Raw genomic sequence first — 18,355 nt, forward strand, 5'->3', positions numbered from 1 at the left:
GCCAGAAATTGGAGAAGCGCCTCATCAGCAGCCGAAGCAGTCAGGAGTTTCCTCATCTGAGGCTTAAATGTGCAGACCAGTCGTTCAGCCTCACCGTTTGACTGTGGATGGAACGGAGGGGCCGTGACATGCATGACACCGTGACGGGCACAAAAATCCGCAAATTCGGAAGAGGCAAATTGCAGACCATTATCAGTAACAAGAGTAGAGGGAAGGCCTTCCAAAGAGAAAATGCGAGCTAGAGCATCGGTGGTTGCCGCGGTGGTAGGCGACATGCAATGGACAATGAAAGGAAAGTTAGAGTAGGCGTCAATTACGAGTAGCCAATAAGTACCTAAAAAAGGTCCCGCGAAGTCAGCATGAATACGCTCCCAGGGCTTCTCAGGTGAAGGCCACGGTGACAAAGATGACTTCTGGGCGGCGGCCTGTGATGCACAAAGGCCGCAGGCAGCGACCATGTGTGCGATTTCAGTTGATGCCGGGCCAGTACACATGACGGCGCGCCAGAGATTTTGTGCGAGACACACCCCAGTGCCCTTGGTGAAGGAGGCACAAGACCGAAGCATGCAAAGACGCAGGTACAGCAACATGCAGCGAAGCATTGTTGGTGGAAAGGAGGATAACACCATCCCTAGCCGTGAGGCGGTAGTGCAAAGCGTAGTAGTTCTGCAACGGATCAGAAGTCTTAGCCGACGGACAAACTCGCCAACCCATCTGAATACAGCATAAAACCCGGGAGAGGGTACGATCAGAACCCGTAGCAGCCGCCAGCCGGTCCCAGGTGATGGGGAACCTGTCCACAACCCGCTGCTTGGCAACATCCAGGTGGAAACACAAAAGTTCGTCCCAATCGAATGCCAGATCAGGACCCATGGGAAGGCGAGACAGTGCATCAGCATTCGCATGTTGAGCTGTCAGCCAGAAATGAATCTCATAATTGAAACAAGACAAGTAAAGAGCCCAACGCTGGAGGCGGTGTGCAGCCTTGTCGGGAAGCGACGTTGATGGATAAAACAAGGAAACAAGTGGGTTGTGGTCCGTAACAAGATGAAATTTGGATCCATAAAGAAAAACACCAAACTTATGAAGAGCGTAAATAATGGTCAAAGCTTCTTTTTCAATTTGAGAATATTTTCGTTGGGCATCCGTGAGCGTTTTGGAGGCATAAGCAATGGGTTTTCAGAACCGTCAGAAAAACGGTGTGCAAGGACTGCACCAACCCCGTATTGAGAGGCGTCCATGGCAAGAACGAGATGTTGGCCAGGTCGATAAGAAGCCAGGCACGGGGCCTGTTTCAGCATAGTCTTCAATTTCTGGAAAGCCGCATCGCATAATGCGGACCAGTGAAAGGGCACGTTGCCTAACTTCTTTGTCAGGCGCCGACCGGATAATAGCATCCCATACCATGGAATTGGCATCGGATTCTTTGTGAACTTCAGAAACAAATTGACACTTTCTACTGAGGCCGTGAAGTACAGCAGCCCAAGCGCGATAAGATTGAGTTGGTTGTTTTTGACAGCGATAAAAGGCAACACGAGAGGCTACCACATGCGTATGCTTTTGAAAATATACAGACAAAGTGAACACATGTCACCAAAGGACAAGGACACAGGATCTTCCAAAGGAGCCAATTGCGACAACAACCGATACATTTGTGGTGAAATTCATGAAAGGAACAGAGACTTACATGTTTGTTCGTCTGTGACATGAAATGCCAAGAAGTGCTGTCGAAGACGTTTTTCATAATCAGACCAGTCTTCCACTGTCTCGTCGTAAGGACGAAAAGGAGGTATAGACAAAGACGAGAAATGCCCCGCATTGGATGCCATGATGAAATCGCGAATCGCCAATGTGAGAAGCATTTGCTGTTCAAGGAGACCTTGCAATAGTTGCTCTAAAGTAGCCATGGAAACCTGTGGCTCAACGATGAAAAGGAAAAATCCACTACCTCGTCGCCAATTGTTATAACGTCAAGTTGAACACATATATTTCAAAAATGACACAACACATGTAAGTCACATAGCAAGTAGACAAAGTAAGACATGTGTACACAGTAACATTCAAATCAGTACTGAGTCCAAGTCTAGCAGCCGCTGGCTGGCCGGCCGCTTAGGTGGCGCGGCTGCTGCATGGCTGGTAGACAGCGCCGCATGTAGAGGACGCGCGTAACTGTGCGGCGGCACTTTAAAAGATCGGCTAGTCACAACAGGTATGTATGACATTTCAGATGTTTTGCATTTTCAGAAGTAAGAATGGAGAAAGCAATTCTCATGATCCAGTTGAAAAGAAGCATTTCGTTGTGTAAACCTAGTTTAACACATTGACTGCCACATGCATAGTGATGGATGTTTCACTGCCAAAACAGGCCAGGGCTTCAGGTGTGAGACTCTGCTGTGGCTGCTGCTAGGTACATGACATCAGGCATAAGGTTCGGCTGTTGCCAGTGGCGATCTCATAACAGTCAATATGTTAAGATTGTTTTGTGGATAATATTAGTAAATATGAAGCAGAAGTGAACCTTTGTGAAAGTCAGTTAGCAGGAAGAAAACAATTATTAGGATTTAACATCCTGTCACAGTTGAGATCATTAGAGACAGAGCGCAAACTTGGAATGTTGCAACGATGGCGAAGGAAACTGGCCATGCCCTTTCAAAGGAACTGCCCCAGCATTTGGCTGCAGCGATTTAGGGAAATCGTGGAAAACCTAAATCTGGATACTAGGGAAATCGTGGAAAACCTAAATCTGGATACGGATTTGAACCATCATTCTTCTGAATGCAAGTTCTGTGTGCTACTTAGCAGAAAGAGCACAAACAAAGAGTGCCACAATTTGGTCCACATTCTGATTATCTACACTGATTTAAAAAAAAAAAATTATAAAAATCCAAAATTAGGTTACTGTGATTGATGTGAAATCACAAACTAACAGAACAACGTGATATATCATGAACTTTGCTAATACATAATGTATCCTTGCTTAAGACAGTCATTTGGGGTGAAGTTCCGATACAGAGGTAGATAGTAGAAAAATGCAGTTTGAATAACTGCACCAAAAATGGAAGGGAAATAGGGGTTAATGTAGCATTTGAAGGAAAATAAAATGGAAACCTTGATTGACATTGCACTCCTTAGTAATTTTTATAATTATTGAATTATCTGTTTTGCTTAAAATTAGACAATGTCAAATAGATTTTGCTATGCAGTTGATGCAAAAGTGACAAATACTGGTGCCGTGCAGCCTGCCTTATTGGTTTGCAAGTAAGCTACACAATATTCGTATAAGAAATTTCCTCATGGCCAAAAAGAAATCTTGGAAAATATTGACTATCTCTCTTCTTTAGTACATCCTTTCTTTATAGCTTGCTGTGTGCTTCGTGCTTTTTGTTATTTACTTTGATTCCAGCATGAAAAATGGTCCTCCAGTTACTATAGCTTACGTATAATCAGTTTTCTGATACAGTTTATTATTATTACTATTCTTTAAGTTTATTTATACAGTGTAAAACTTTAATTTACTGTCATTTTTTATTTGGTTTGGATTTTCATTTTATTTTTTTATCAGCTGAGGATATTGATGCATTTATTAAGCATGAAAAAAACCAGAATTCACCATCACGCACTTCTACCACTCAATGCATGGTCCCTTGCACTTCCACACCCAAGGGAGACATTGTTTATGAATCAAATCTGGATAAAGGGTTTGAAAAACATCAGAAAGCAACAGAAGAAAAGAATGTAACTGACGGCATTAAGGAACCTTCCCAACACAAATTAGGTACGTGCAGTTCAACAAAGTCATGGAAGTCTCAGTGTAAATCATTGTTCATTTTGATTATTTACATAAATATATAATTTTTCAGTGACCCTGAATGTAAAATGAATATTTTTGAATATTGTTTTAACAACCATTTCATCTCCCTTTATGCCTTAAAAATACATTTTATTCAAATTTTGTGAACATTCATCTTCTTTGGCATCCTGTTCACATCACGATTATTAGAGATGTGTTAGATTTGTTTCCAAATGTGAATTTAATGTCTTAATCAATAAGCAGTCCTGTGCAGTTTCCTTCTAGGGTACCGTATGTCCTTTACAATCTTGAACATGGCCATTAGGAGCAACTGTAAGTAAGTTTCCAATTTATAAAGTACATAGCCCCCAATCAGGTGCAAATTTTTCTTTAATTTTAGACATGACTCAGGTTTTAGTACCACTAAGGGTATATTCTTCAGAAGAACAGGGAGTTACTTGGATTACATTATGTTAAAACATGTTACATCCATCACAAGCTGAATCACTCAACCACTTACATATAATATGGTTAAAATCCATTAAAATCAAAAGATTAAAAACAGGAATGGCTATTGAGCAGATAAACATAAAACTAACTATGTCCTTTACTTACACATTTAATGTAATAAAAAAAAAAAAGAGAAGTCATATGGATTTGTTGGCTGGGAGTCCTTTGTTGGCTGGAGACCATAAATGTCAGGTTCAGCTGCCGAATTAGACAGGTTTTGCATCCTTCCATCATAATGACATCCTTCCTTCGTGAAGTGTGAGAGTTCTGTGTCTACTCCTCTCAAGAAGGCTGCCGAGCTTAACAATGCCATCCAACGGACGGATCACCTTCAACAGTGTCACATGCCTTTTTCATGAGACAATGCAGAGAGGTTTGGAATTTACTGCAGGACCAAAAACTTTATGCCACTATCCCACACACCCTTGGGTGTATAAGCAAAGGGAAAGCAATAATAGTCAGTGGAACACTTGATTTCACTTAATTTTGGTCATTTCACAAGAACAGGTGTATTAAAGAAGGCAAGGCTGTTGGTCATTTAATATGATAAGGAAATATATAGAAGATAAAGCATGATATGAGGGCAGACCAGTACCCAGAGAAATCTGTTGTGTGGATATAAAAATTTAATACAGGTGACGTGAAGCGAGAACTTCATCTAATCTAGAAGATACTGTAATCAAGAGTTTAAACTTACTGCCAACAGTATTTCAAAATCCTCATGTCTAAAAAAATTATAACACCCAGCAAAATAGCAAAAATTATCTGGATCATTATCAAATAAGATACAAATAAGAATAATGACTGAATAGCTTTGAAATTGCATTGTTGCAAATATTATGACAATTTGAAATCAGTAGTTTCAGTAATATCTTCCCCATAATGACAGCAAATGTTTCCAACACTCACAGACAAAAAATAATTTTCAGTGTAACACGAACATCTCTCTGTCACTGAAAATATTAATCCTTTTGGGTATAACAGTATATCTACTGGAGATTTAAAATCTCGTGCTAATTTGATGGAATCACCCTTTAGCTGCCTCTGTAATCAGTTAATGACTGGACGTATTTCTTAACTGACTGCATACACTGCCTTCCAAAAAGCATCCAGAGTTGGCCGCCAGACTGCATTAATATAGTTATCACATCTAGTAGGGTATAAAAGGGGCATGAACAGTTTCAGACATTGAGTGATCATTTTGAAGGTCATGTAGATGCTGCATATCCATGTGAGATAAGAGTTATTGTCACATGATTGATTTTGAAAGAGACCTGATTGTGAGTCTCTATTTGGCTGGCTGGTTAATCAAACTGTATCCTGATTTATGGAGCATTCAGATGTGGCGGTGGCCTGATGTTGGACTGTATGAGAAAATGAGGGCACATATACTTGTTGCTCAGGTACTGGTTGTCCATGTCTGACAACCAGAATGGAGGATAGACATACTCTGCACCAACCACACCTTAACTCCTCCACCCATCTGCACCTGCCATCCAAGAACATGTAATGGACTCCTTGTAACATAGTGTCATTCTGCATCACTGGTCAAAAACAAGCAGCATCTGGACTAGGGAATTACTGTCCCATTAATAGGCTGCTGTGAACACCTCACACAAAAGGTCTTACACTCACAACTGAAAACATTTACTCTTTAATGGTATTTACTGCCAGCAATAAACATCAATTTCAGATTAATTGCAGCTAACACAACCAAAATGTAAAACATAAAAATAATATCCATGTAGACTTTATCTTTCGTCTAGCACTCAGACTGGAGTTCTGTATTTCGCTCTAAAGGTCTACAACCACCTCCCACCAGACACAATGTAAGAAGTCAGGAATCTTAACCAATCCAGTAGAAAAATAAAAGTATACCTTAGTAGGAACAATCTCTATGAACTTCTTGATTATATAGTTTCAAGGATTAAAGATTCCAAATAGGAATAAGTAGCAATATTCATTATGAATAGGGCTGTTATTCTTCTAGAATGTAGATAACTATTATTCTTGATAAATGTAGCCAAGAAATATAAACAACAGACAAAGAGTAGTAGATAAACTACAGTTATCAAGGATACTTGAGGAAGCAAAAATAGTTTACTGCAGTTCATTATAACATCTGCTCTCATTGTGAATGTATACTTTGACTACTCCAATTTCCCTGTGTGTTTTCTGTCACAATACAGTCTACAGAACCCAATGAATGAATTTATTTATTTATTTATTTTTTTTTTTGGGGGGGGGGGGGGGGGGGGGGAATAAGGAACCAGGTTCATTTTTTTTTTCATGCAAATGCATTGAGAAACTTATCACATGTTGTGTCTTCATGGTTAGTAGATTAAGCAGCATTAGCTTCTCTGATGAAATAATCTACCGTAACCAAATGAACTTGGTTTAGGGGTTATTATCTAAAGCCTTAACTTATACCTATAAGATCACCTACCCTCCTGTGAAATTCCTTCTATGGCCTTCTTAATGGCAGCAGTCCAGCTTTACAGTTTTGAAGTGTGCTGTTGTGTTGTGTTGATTGTGATCTTGTTTTATAAACACACTGTGAGCAAGGTAGTCTTCAACACAGATGTGCCATTCATTGAAGTCTCACGTATTTGTTTAACAGACTTGGGATTTTGCGTGCTTACGCATACAAAATAACGATAAAACTACATTCTGTTCCTTGAATCACTGATGTAAAGGTATTTGTGATGTCTAGGTTCATTTTTGTTTAGCACTGTCAGATGCATTCACTTCACAAGATATTCACAATACTAGAAATCAGTGACACTTATCTTTGATGGTACCAGAGCTCCAAATTCTTACCACTGAAACATCTCATACATCATGTAAGTGCTGCTACCAAGCTAGAGTAAATACAGCAATGTCGGTGGATCTGTAGTTTCATGTAGTTGTGACAAAATATACTCTGGAAAATTTGTAGAGTAAATAAGAAACTGTTGGTCACCAGACAAACAAAATATTTTCTACTAATCAAAAACTCAAATAATTTCCTCGTTTCACCAAGCTATATCATTCTGCATTTTTTGGTGAGATGCACAGCTCTTCTAGTCTTCTAATGTTACAACAGTGAAAGTTAAAGTCACATCAGCATAAGCAAACTGACCATCTGGCCTGATGGTTACTGTTTTTGGCTGGTAACACCAAGGTTCCAATATTGCTTCTTTGGACCACCTCACATTTTTCTCTGTTAAAAATGTCTAAGGCATTCAGTCAGCCTTGTTAGGCTAACTGAAAAGCTGCTTCAACATAAAAGCATTGAAAGTGAATGCAAGTCACTGAAGTAGTGTTATGTTGAAAGACTTGCACCAGGCTTGGTGACACACAATGTTAATTTATTAGCAGCAAAAGCATAAGCTGTTATTTTTTCAGGTTACAGAGTGAGACACTTTATGTATTACAATTATGGATCTTATTCTTTACAAGAATTCAAACCAACTGTATAAAATTTGTATCTAATGGTATGATGGCAGTATGAAGGGAACCATTTCCATGTAAAATTGTATCAAAGGAAAAATTAATGGCAGAAGTTTAGATTAGCTTGTCTCTACGTATTTTTCATTTTTTGCCCATTTCTATGACAGTCTGAAGTTTTCCTGTTACAGTCATAGAGAATTGAACATGAAATAAAATTCTAGTCACACAGCAGTGAACATGAAATGAAACTCTGCATTCATGACAACGAAACATTGTCTGGCACTGTTGTTTGATAGTGCCCTTTGCACACTGTCACTTACTCACAGTGTAATCTACAGGGTCATTGTAATTAAAGTTAAACTTTTAGAACACTGTAGAAACAACACCACTGGTCAGAATGATGTCAAATTGCAACGGAATATTATCGGAGGAGGAGGAAAACTTATGGCAGAAGAAAAAAAATAGTGTGAAAATTGATCAATAGATGGCACTGCATGTGTCAGAATACGTAAATGAAAACACCTGTCATGCATACGACCCATTGAAGTTGGTATAAACACGCCGGGTACACGACTTTTCCTCCTTTCGCATCTGCGACGTTAGCCATGACTGTCTCAATGCAGGATCGCACTCTGCTTGTCAAGCTGTATTACAAGAATGATGACTGAGCACAGATCATTTTGCAGACGTTCTGCACACTGAAGGGTTTGGAAAAAGTGGTTTGTCTGATGACTGCCGTGGGTCTGGAGAAAATGATTCGGAAATTTGAAATGATGGGTTCTTTTGGTATGCAACCTGGTAGAGGGAGGAAATGAACTGATTCAACGTCAGTGGAAGCAGCGGCCACAGCAATGCAGGAGGAGACAAATGGTGGTGTGCAAATGTGTAGCGCACAGATAATTGCCCCAACATTGGACATACCTGTGAGCATGGTGCGTAAAATCCTACAAAATATTCTTCTTTGCATTCCCCTCAAAATTACCCAGGTGCACGAGTTGCTTCCTGTTGCCCTGCCAGCAACAATGACCTTTGCTTTAGAATTTCTTGCTCGCATGGAGGTGGACGACTTGCCATGGAAGATTTTGTGGGCAGGCGAAGCCCACTACCATCTGACAGGATGTGTCGATACACAAAATTGTCAAATATGGGCAACGGAAAATTCCCACGCAAATCAACCAATACCACTTCATCCTGAAAAGGTCACTGCTTGGTGCAGGTTTATGGCACAATTTATCATAGGGCCATATTTTTTCAAAGAGACAGGTGCTCCCGGTCGTTACTGTACTGTCAATGATAAGCTATGAGTGTCTTCTGCGCAACCACGTCATTCCAGCTCTCCAACAGCATGGATGGGATCATTTTTATGCAAGATGGCACACCTCCGCACATTGCAAATCCAGTTAAGCAGCTACTGAAGTGCCATTTCAGAAATACTAGAATTATCAGCCTCCACTTCCCTAAAGCCTGGCCGTCCCAATCACCTGATCTTAATCTGTCTGACTTCTGGCTGTGGGGCTACCTGAAAGATGCTGTGTTCAGTGTTCCAACTGCAAATTTAGCTGCATTGAAGGCACACATTGCGCAACACTTTGACCAGTTGAGGAATATGCAATTTCTCGATTTCAACTTGTTGCAGAAAATGGTAGGCAGCATATTGAACATCTTTTGCACCAGTCACTCGGAAATTAATAATCTGATTTGATTTTGGTCTCAGGACAATTAAAAACCAATTTTTCCCATTCGATGTGATATGGCCTTGCCGTTGTGGATGGGCTTATGTAACTAACAGTATCACACCTGTGCACCCATGCACAATGAGTAGTACAGTTTGTTTAGTGTCAAACATACACCTTAGGCATTGTTGTATGATTCATCTGTCATTTGTAGTCGACCACTATTAAATTATGATGCTTACAGCACCAACTATTACAACATTTTGTAACTATTTATTTTTCTTCTGCCATACTTTTCCCCCTTCTCTGATAATATTCCGTTGCAATTTGACATCATTCTGACCAGTGATGTTATTTCTACAGTGGTTTGAAAGTTTAAGTTTAATTATAATCACCCTATATATGAAGCCACAGTTCATTTAAATACGCCTTTGACCATTTTACTCCTGGTGCCATATGTGTGTGTAAGAACCACACATACAAATGGGCGACACTGAAATATCAACCATGGTGAAAATTCAGAGCAAAGGAATATACCAGATCAGAACAAAATTGCTATTATATTTTACATTAAATTGCTGCTTATATTTCTCAAGAATCTCTTGCACAGCAAACAGCTGGAGAATAACACAAGTCACTATGATTTACATTTATGAAATGTAAATGAATAGATCCCCACAATTATCAATATCCTGATGATATACCACAAAGAAAAGTAATTATATCAAAGAACATGCACTGGTTTTGGAAATTTGAGTTGAGATGCTTGCTTTTTTTTGGGCACACACAGATTTCATATTTGGAGAGTTTTAGGATGGCATTCAGTGTTGGACAGCACTTTCAACTGAAGGTATGATAAGATGGAGAATCTTCTCAAAATGTGATTATCTAAAAGTATTTTTGAGCATAAGAGGCATGTACAACATATCATGGGACAAGTCAGCACTAGTGATATCTGTTTCTGTAATTTGAAACTATTTTCACTTCTTTATGAGTGGTGAAGTTAATGACTGCAAATGAAATGCACAATAACAAAACAGAATTTCTATTTTACATACCGAATGACCTCCCCCCATGAACCATGGTCCTTGCCATGGGTGGGGACGCTTGCGTGCCTCAGTGATACAGATAGCCGTACAGTAGGTGCAACCACAATGGAGGGGTATCTGTTGAGAGGCCAGACAAACGTGTGGTTCCTGAAGAGGGGCAGCAGCCTTTTCAGTAGTTGCAGGGGCAACAGTCTGGATGATTGACTATCTGGTCTTGTTAACATTAACCAAAATAGCCTTGCTGTGCTGGTACTGTGAATGGCTGAAAGCAAGGGGAAACTACAGCCGTCATTATTCCTGAGGGCATGCAGCTTTACTGTATGATGATGGCGTCCTCTTGGGTAAAATATTCTGGATGTAAAATAGTCCCCCATTTGGATCTCCGGGTGGTGACTACTCAGGAGGACGTCGTTAAAAGGAGAAACAAAACTGGCGTTTTGCAGATTGGAGCATGGAATGTTAGATAGGTTTGAAAATTTAAAAAGGGAAATGGATAGGTTAAAGTTAGATATAGTGAGAATTAGTGAAGTTCGGTGGCAGATGTGGACTCTGACCACAATCTATTGGTTATGACCTGTAGATTAAAGCTGAAGAGACTGCAAAAAGGGGGGAATTTAAGGAAATGGGACCTGGATAAACTGAAAGAACCAGAGGTTGTAGAGAGCATTAGGGAACAACTGAGAAGAAGGGAGCAAAGAAATACAGTGGAAGAAGAATGGGTAGCTTTGAGAGACGACAGTGAAGGCAGCAGAGGATCAAGTACGTAAAAAGACAAGAGCTAGTAGAAATCCTGGGGTAACAGAAGAATCTTGAATTTAATTGATGAAAGGAGAAAATATAAAAGTGCAGTAAATGAAACAGGCAAAAAGGAATACAAACGTCTCAAAAATGTCATCGACAGGAAGTGCAAAATGACTAAGCAAGGATGGCTAGAGGATAAATGTAAGGATGTAGACGCATGTATCACTAGGGGTAAGATAGATACTGCCTACAGGAAAATTAAAAAGACATTTGGAGAAAAGAGAACCACTTGTATGAATATCAAGAGCTCAGATGGAAAACCAGTCCCAAGCATAGAAGGAAAAGCAGAAAGGTGGAAGGAGTATATAGAGGGTCTCTAGAAGGGTGATGTACTGGAGGGCAATATTATGAAAATTGAAGAGGACATAGATGAAGATGAAATGGGAGATATGAAACTGTGTGAAGAATTTGACAGAGCATTGAAAGATCTAAGTTGAAACAAGGCCCCAGGAGTAGACATCACTCCATTAGAACTACTGATAGCCTCAGGAGAGCCAGCCATGACAAAACTCTTCCATCTGGTGAGCAAGATGTATGACACAGACGAAATACCGTCAGACTTCAAGAAGAATATAATAATTCCAATCCCAAAGAAAGCAGGTGTTGACGGGTGTGAAAATTACCGAACTATCAGTTTAATAAGTTGCGGCTGCAAAATACTAACACACATTCTTTACAGACTAAAGGAAATACTGGTAGACAACAGCCATGGGGATGATCAGTTTTGATTCCATAGAAATGTTGGAACACGTAAGGCAATACTGACCCTAAGACTTATCTTAAAAGATTGATTAAGGAAAGGCAAACCTACGTTTCTAGCATCTGTAGACTTAGAGAAAGCTTTTGACAATGTTGACTGGAATACTCTCTTTCAAATTCTGAAGGTGGCAGGGGTCAACTACAGGGAGCAAAAGGCTATTTACAATTTGTACAGAAAGCAGATGGCAGTTATAAGTGTTAAGGAGCGAGAAAGGGGAGCAGTGGTTGAGAAGGGTGAGACAGGGTTGTAGTCTAACCCTGATATTATTCAATCTGTATATTGAGCAAGCAGTAAAGGAAACAAAAGAAAAATTTGGAGTACGAATTAAAATCCATGGAGCAGAAATAAAAACTTTGAGGTTTGCCGATTACATTGTAATTCTGTCAGAGGCAGCAAAGGACCTGGAAGAGCAGCTGAATGGAATGAGCAGTTGAACGGAATGGAGAGAGTCTTGAAAGGAGGATATAACATGAACACCAACAAAAGCAAAACAAGGTTAATGGAATGTAGTCAAATTAAATGGGTTGATGCTGAGGGAATTAGGTTAGGAAATGAAACACTTTTAGTAGAAGATGAGTTTTGCTATTTGGGAAGCAAAATAATCGATGATGGTCAAAGTAGAGAGGATATAAAATGAGGAAAAGAAGTTCGTTAACATCGAGTATAGATTTAAGTGTTAGGAAGTCTTTTCTGAAAGTATTTGTATGGAGTGTAGCCGTGTATGGAAATGAAGCAAGGACGATAAATAGTTCAAACAAGAAGAGAAAGGAAGCTTTCAAAATGGGGTGCTACAGACGAATGCTGAGTATTAGATGGGTAGATCACATAATTAATGAGGAGGTACTGAATAGAGTTGGAGAGAAGAGGAATTTGTGGCACAACTTGACTGAAAGAAGGGACCGGTTGGTAGGACATGTTCTGAGGCGTAAGAGATCACTAATTTAGTAATGGAGGGCAGCATGGAGGGTAGAAATTGTAGAGGGAGACCAAGTGATGAATACACTAAGCAGATTCAGAAGGATGTAGGTTGCAGTGGGTACTTGGAGATGAAGAAGCTTGCACAGGATAGAGTACGACGGTGACCTGCATCAAACCAGTCTCTGGACTGAAGACCACAACAACATAATGAACGTGATTCTTTTTATATCTGGATAAATGCTTGGCTACACATATAAACAGGAAAAATCCATTAGTATCTGATGACAACATTAATGAAGTTTTGGGGTATTTAGCATTATTTAAATACCTAAGGACAATACTACAAGGCTATGTCAATTGGCAAGAACATACAATATCATCTGAACAGAAGAGAGATTCACTGGCTCCTGAAGCTTGCACATTACCTTAACTTTCATGTGTGTTTTCTCCTGCCACTACGTGTCAAGTAGATTTTTTTAATCCATCCAATTATACCATAGGGAGATGTAATAGATATGCTCAGGGAACATGTGTCTCAATGCCAACAATTCTTTTTATAGTCGTGAAAGGCCAGGGTTTAGGTCCATCACCAACAACTAGTTTGACTTTCTTTGTTCTCGGGTTGCAAAACAATGTTCCATGATGTGGAATCTGTTTCAGTTTTGCTAGATCTGGTGTTTATGAAATTAGTAACACTTTATCGACGAGTCAATTTGGAGCTACTGCATGTTCATAGTTCACTGCTTTAGTTTGTGATCTGTGTTTCATTGATGCATGCATGCCAAGATATAATAATTTGGACCCTCTTGCATGTCAAGATATGATAATTTGGACTAACTTTTTGACAATATTTTGTCTGAGTTGTTATTTCTACATCTCCTATGCGACACCTTTCTTATTTGATAACAACCAGAATGATCTATTGTTATCATACAAGTGTTCAAATATATAATACTTTTACATTTGTGTGGCTGTAAAAATATTGTCAGCGTTTCCTTTTTCTTTTATCCAACTTATGCTGCTATTGGTGTGTGTAATAAATTTTTCTGAATGTGATACATTATTGTAGATAAACAAGTGTTCCATTATTATTTGTTTTCAATGAGGTCACTGACATTCTTTAATATATGCTGTGCAGGTCTGAAGGATGGAGAAAATGTGCAGCATGGTTTTGATGACTATTACTTCCGCGACTCGTTTGAGCACTCGTCATCGGAGTCGCAACTAATGGAGCTCGGTCTCAAGCAGACACACCTGGGTACAACACCCACCAGGACACAACCTCCACCTATACAAGCACCTCCTACCTCTTCACAGGTGGGACTTGTATCGGCGCAACATTCGGGTGGCACTAATCGTCGGTTCAACATTTTTCGTGTGTTTGTGCCATCATTTCTAGTTGTTGTGGCATCACTAGTTATTGGTACTGTGTTTATACTCGAGCTGGACTGTGAAACATTTAGCACTCTGCGGCGATGGCCAGAAATGGTAGTACTGCGGCATGATTATTATGAACCTATGAAGGAATACTTACGGAGGCACTTTGTAGGCTGGTTATCGTAGAATAACAGTGAAACTTTTATTGTTACCTGTGCCTAGGGACTTTGACCCACACCTACAGTAGTGGTGCAATAATGACTGTACCAGACAGCTGTAACATGCATGTATGTTTTCTTTGGAAATGCTTTTTCTGTGAGACTAACAGCGAAGGGAAATCTGCAGGGATACATACTGTCCACTCTGTAAGTAAACGTAACTGGTTTCTAGTGCAAGACTTTCTGAAACATTTGGGAACTTTTTTACATATTAATAAATGTCCTCCTTCACAGCTTTTATGGGACTTCAAAATAACTAATGAACAGTTTTTTAAAAACGTTGATTTAAATTCTCCCTGTGCGCCTTCCGTTACTCCTCAAAGTGCCTGCAACCACTGTTGGCAGTGGTTATTCCATTTCTTCTTGCCCCAAATTTTTGTGGTATCTTTCATCAGAGTAATACCTATTTACATATTTTGTTACCATACAGCATTAATAGGAACAAGTACTGATGGGGCCAATAAAAATGTGGCCTAAGAAATGCTGCTGTTGCTCTGTATGAAATTTATGGATATAAAAGATTGTGCTTTCACATATATCACATTGTCAATTATAAATGAAATCTTTGTTATTTTTAATAGTTTTTAAAAATGGTTGGTATAACTGTGTAACAGAGATGCAAGATTTTGTTTTTAAATAACACAGCCAGAAGGCTTGTTTCAGATTGAATGACACAACTGTTTCATTGTTTTACTGAATAATCAACAAAAATCTATGTTATCATCATGATATTTGATGAGGTGCACATTCCACATTATCACTGTTATAAATAATGGACTTTTAATGTATCTAACTGTGATCCAGAATTGAAAGTACAAAATGTACTGCGCGAAAAGGATGTTTTAAGTTTTAAAAGTCTAATGTAATGAAATTTTATTTATTTATTTAATCTGTGTTCAAACAAGGTACTCAATGAAGATGATTTCATGGCACATTCTGTGTTCTTTAAGAAAGAAATGTAAGGAAATGTTTTAATGTATACATTCCATAAGCATTTTATTGTATTATTATAAATGTAGAGTTACATTCCTTTATTTTTAATAAGTAGACAATGACAGTATAGCCTCCACCTCTTCCACTCTTCTTTCATTCAGGTGCTTTCTGCTGTTTATGGAACTGAGTGCAGCAATAAATAATACAAATTTGGAATGAAGGTCAATCAGTTTACATTTCATTTCCTGTCTAACTAATGTGTTTTAATAAAGTACTTCTAGTTTGTGTTCTCTTGTTAATGCTGTATCATATTCTTAACTCTTCTAAAGAAGAACATACAAAATGAACATACATGATCACTTTTAGAATATAGTATAGCTTGTAATGACTGTCCTGAGTGCCATATGCCCTCATAAGATAGATCACTATGAGGTGGATACCAATGGCATATTGACAGATACCATACTTCTCACAGATAAGTATTTAGCTTTGAAAGAAGACATTCGTGTACAAAAAATGTTCTAGAATCCCACAAAGAAGTGGAATAACAATACAGACAATTAAGAGGAAAAATTCCCAAAACAATTTGAGTACTTGCCAGACAACTGGAAAAATTCAAGTGATCTACATTAAGGTGTCTGCATGTTTCATATTGTCATAATTTGTAACATATCTATTATTCCCGAGTGTTCTCCAGAGATTTCAGTGTTTACTGTTGAGGCAATTACACATATATGTTTATGGAACAGGGCGAAAACTTTGGCATGATTTTAACTGATAAAAGGATTCGGAGAAAAAATTTAAATTTCTGCCTCTGCTTCATGAAAACACATGTGAACGCTAGTTTTAACACAAAGCAACGAATAATCAAATAATCAGTAACGTATTTCACACTGTGCAGCACCTTTTGGCATCATCTGACAGCTCTCAGATGAAATAATGAATCCAACTTCTGAAAACAACCATAATGGCCAACTTTTATTCAACTCTGGGTTATTAATCATGTTATGACTTCTTTTCAACCTGTGGCACAACTAAACCTTAAACACATACCTGTTATACAATAAAACAATGCACCTGTTTGCAAGACAGGAATGTGAGCCAACCAGTACACGCATGCTGAACAATCTCATTCTTTTTACTCAGTGATTTTCCTGAGCATTTATTTAGATGGATGCTAAGTTAGTTCACCAGTTTCATCTCAGAACCACAACAGAATTTACAAACATACAAATGACACACACAACATTCTTCCTCTAACACTAATACGAGTCCAAATGTCAGGAAGAGAGGAAAAAAAATATCCACTATGATGGACACACACACACACACACACACACACACACACACACACACACACACAAAATCAAGAAAATCATACTGAGTGAAAATTATGACCAAATACTGACGAATACGAACAGTATTTCTGAAATAAGCAAGTTTTTAATAAGAAGAAAAATACTGTAAATATCATTAAAATATGCTTTTGCCATCCATATTCTACATACTTTAATCTACTTTAAATATTTTCCATTATTGTTCAAACATATGTCATACTGCTCAATGCATTTCGAATTTTGATGTCAAAGAAATCTGCCGCCTGTGAAGAAACCCATTCCAGGGCTGCAGCTTTTGCTACTACTTTAACCACTGATCACCAGGGGACTCCATTAATTACTGCAGCAGGTAAAAATCACTTGTGTAAGGACTGGACAGTGAAGTAGATGATCCAATTGTTCCTGCCCAAAAAAAGAAATGACAAGATCTCATGTTTGTACAGAAACATGGGCCTTCCATTGTCATGGAGCAACATCACACCAGAGCACAGCAGACCACTCTGCTTGTTTCATATGGCACACCAGAATTAAGAATCGAATTACAGACTGTATCTCACAGTTGGCAGGTAACTCAATATTCTTAAACATTATAAACTTCGACAGCTCAGCAACAGTGGGCTGCAAATGGCATCCAAACACGCGCAAGGTATGCTGGAAGTAGACGTGCATATGTACTGTGGCAATTATGTGTTTTTTCTCTCACTCACAAATGGAGCCTATTTACAAAACACCCCTCATATTTAGGTATCAAAGAATCTATGATAAAATCTACAATTCAACTGATCACAAACCACTACAGCAAATTCCAAAATAAAACTGTTTAGATCTGAAAGCTCTTGCAATTATAAACAGAAATGAACCATTTATTTGGCGATGTTGCTCTCAAGCAACGGGTCTTTCTTATTGTCTTGTGGACAGCCTTTAGAAATATGGGCCACTTCTTGTCAGTGCTGATGTCTCTTAACATTCTCTGAACATGATTCAACACATTGTTGTTCCAATTAATGGTTGAGAGGTGCACAGAAATCATTTGAGTGCGTGTAACAGTTGGCAGTGACTAAGCTGTGTAGTGTTCTAAAGTCTTATATGGTTTACTTGGTACAACTTGGAAAGGGTATTATTTGTAGAAAAATGTCTGCCATTGTAACATGGGGTGTTCTTTGTGGTTTATAAGCAAATCTGAAGGACAACATAAGACAAAACATACTTGTTGAAAAATAACATCACAGCTTACAGATATGAGGGTGAGTCAAATTTAAACCTTAAATATTATTTATTGTGCAGGAGTGGTACAAAGCTGTATCACTTTTCAACAAAATCTCCCCCACACTCAATGCAAGTCCTCCAGTTCTTACAAAGTGCATAAATTCCTTCAGAAAAAAATTCTTTTGGTAGTCTATGCAACCACTTACCCGCCGCGTGGCATACCTCTTCACCAGAACGGAACTACTTTCCCCCCATTGCGTCTCTGAGTGGTCCAAACACATGGAAATCACTTGGGGGCAAGGTCTGGTGAGTATGGTGGATGAGGAAGACACTCAAAATGCAGGTCTGTGA

The 18,355-nt window shown here is 38.9% G+C and overlaps 1 protein-coding gene across 1 annotated transcript in view; it reads left to right on the plus strand.

Annotated features, from left to right (window-relative positions):
• The window catches only part of LOC124798985 (FERM domain-containing protein 5), an 85,506-nt gene extending 69,819 nt beyond the window's left edge, over positions 1-15,687 (plus strand). The window contains exons 10-11 of the mRNA XM_047262522.1: positions 3,563-3,775; positions 14,072-15,687. Coding sequence (XP_047118478.1) covers positions 3,563-3,775; positions 14,072-14,496 — 638 coding nt within the window. The 3' untranslated portion in view covers positions 14,497-15,687. The remainder of the gene's footprint in view (positions 1-3,562; positions 3,776-14,071) is intronic.
• The last annotated feature ends 2,668 nt before the right edge of the window (positions 15,688-18,355 follow it).

This window comes from Schistocerca piceifrons, chromosome 5 (genome assembly GCF_021461385.2).
Source record: "Schistocerca piceifrons isolate TAMUIC-IGC-003096 chromosome 5, iqSchPice1.1, whole genome shotgun sequence".
Classification (NCBI taxonomy): Eukaryota; Metazoa; Arthropoda; class Insecta; order Orthoptera; family Acrididae; genus Schistocerca; species Schistocerca piceifrons.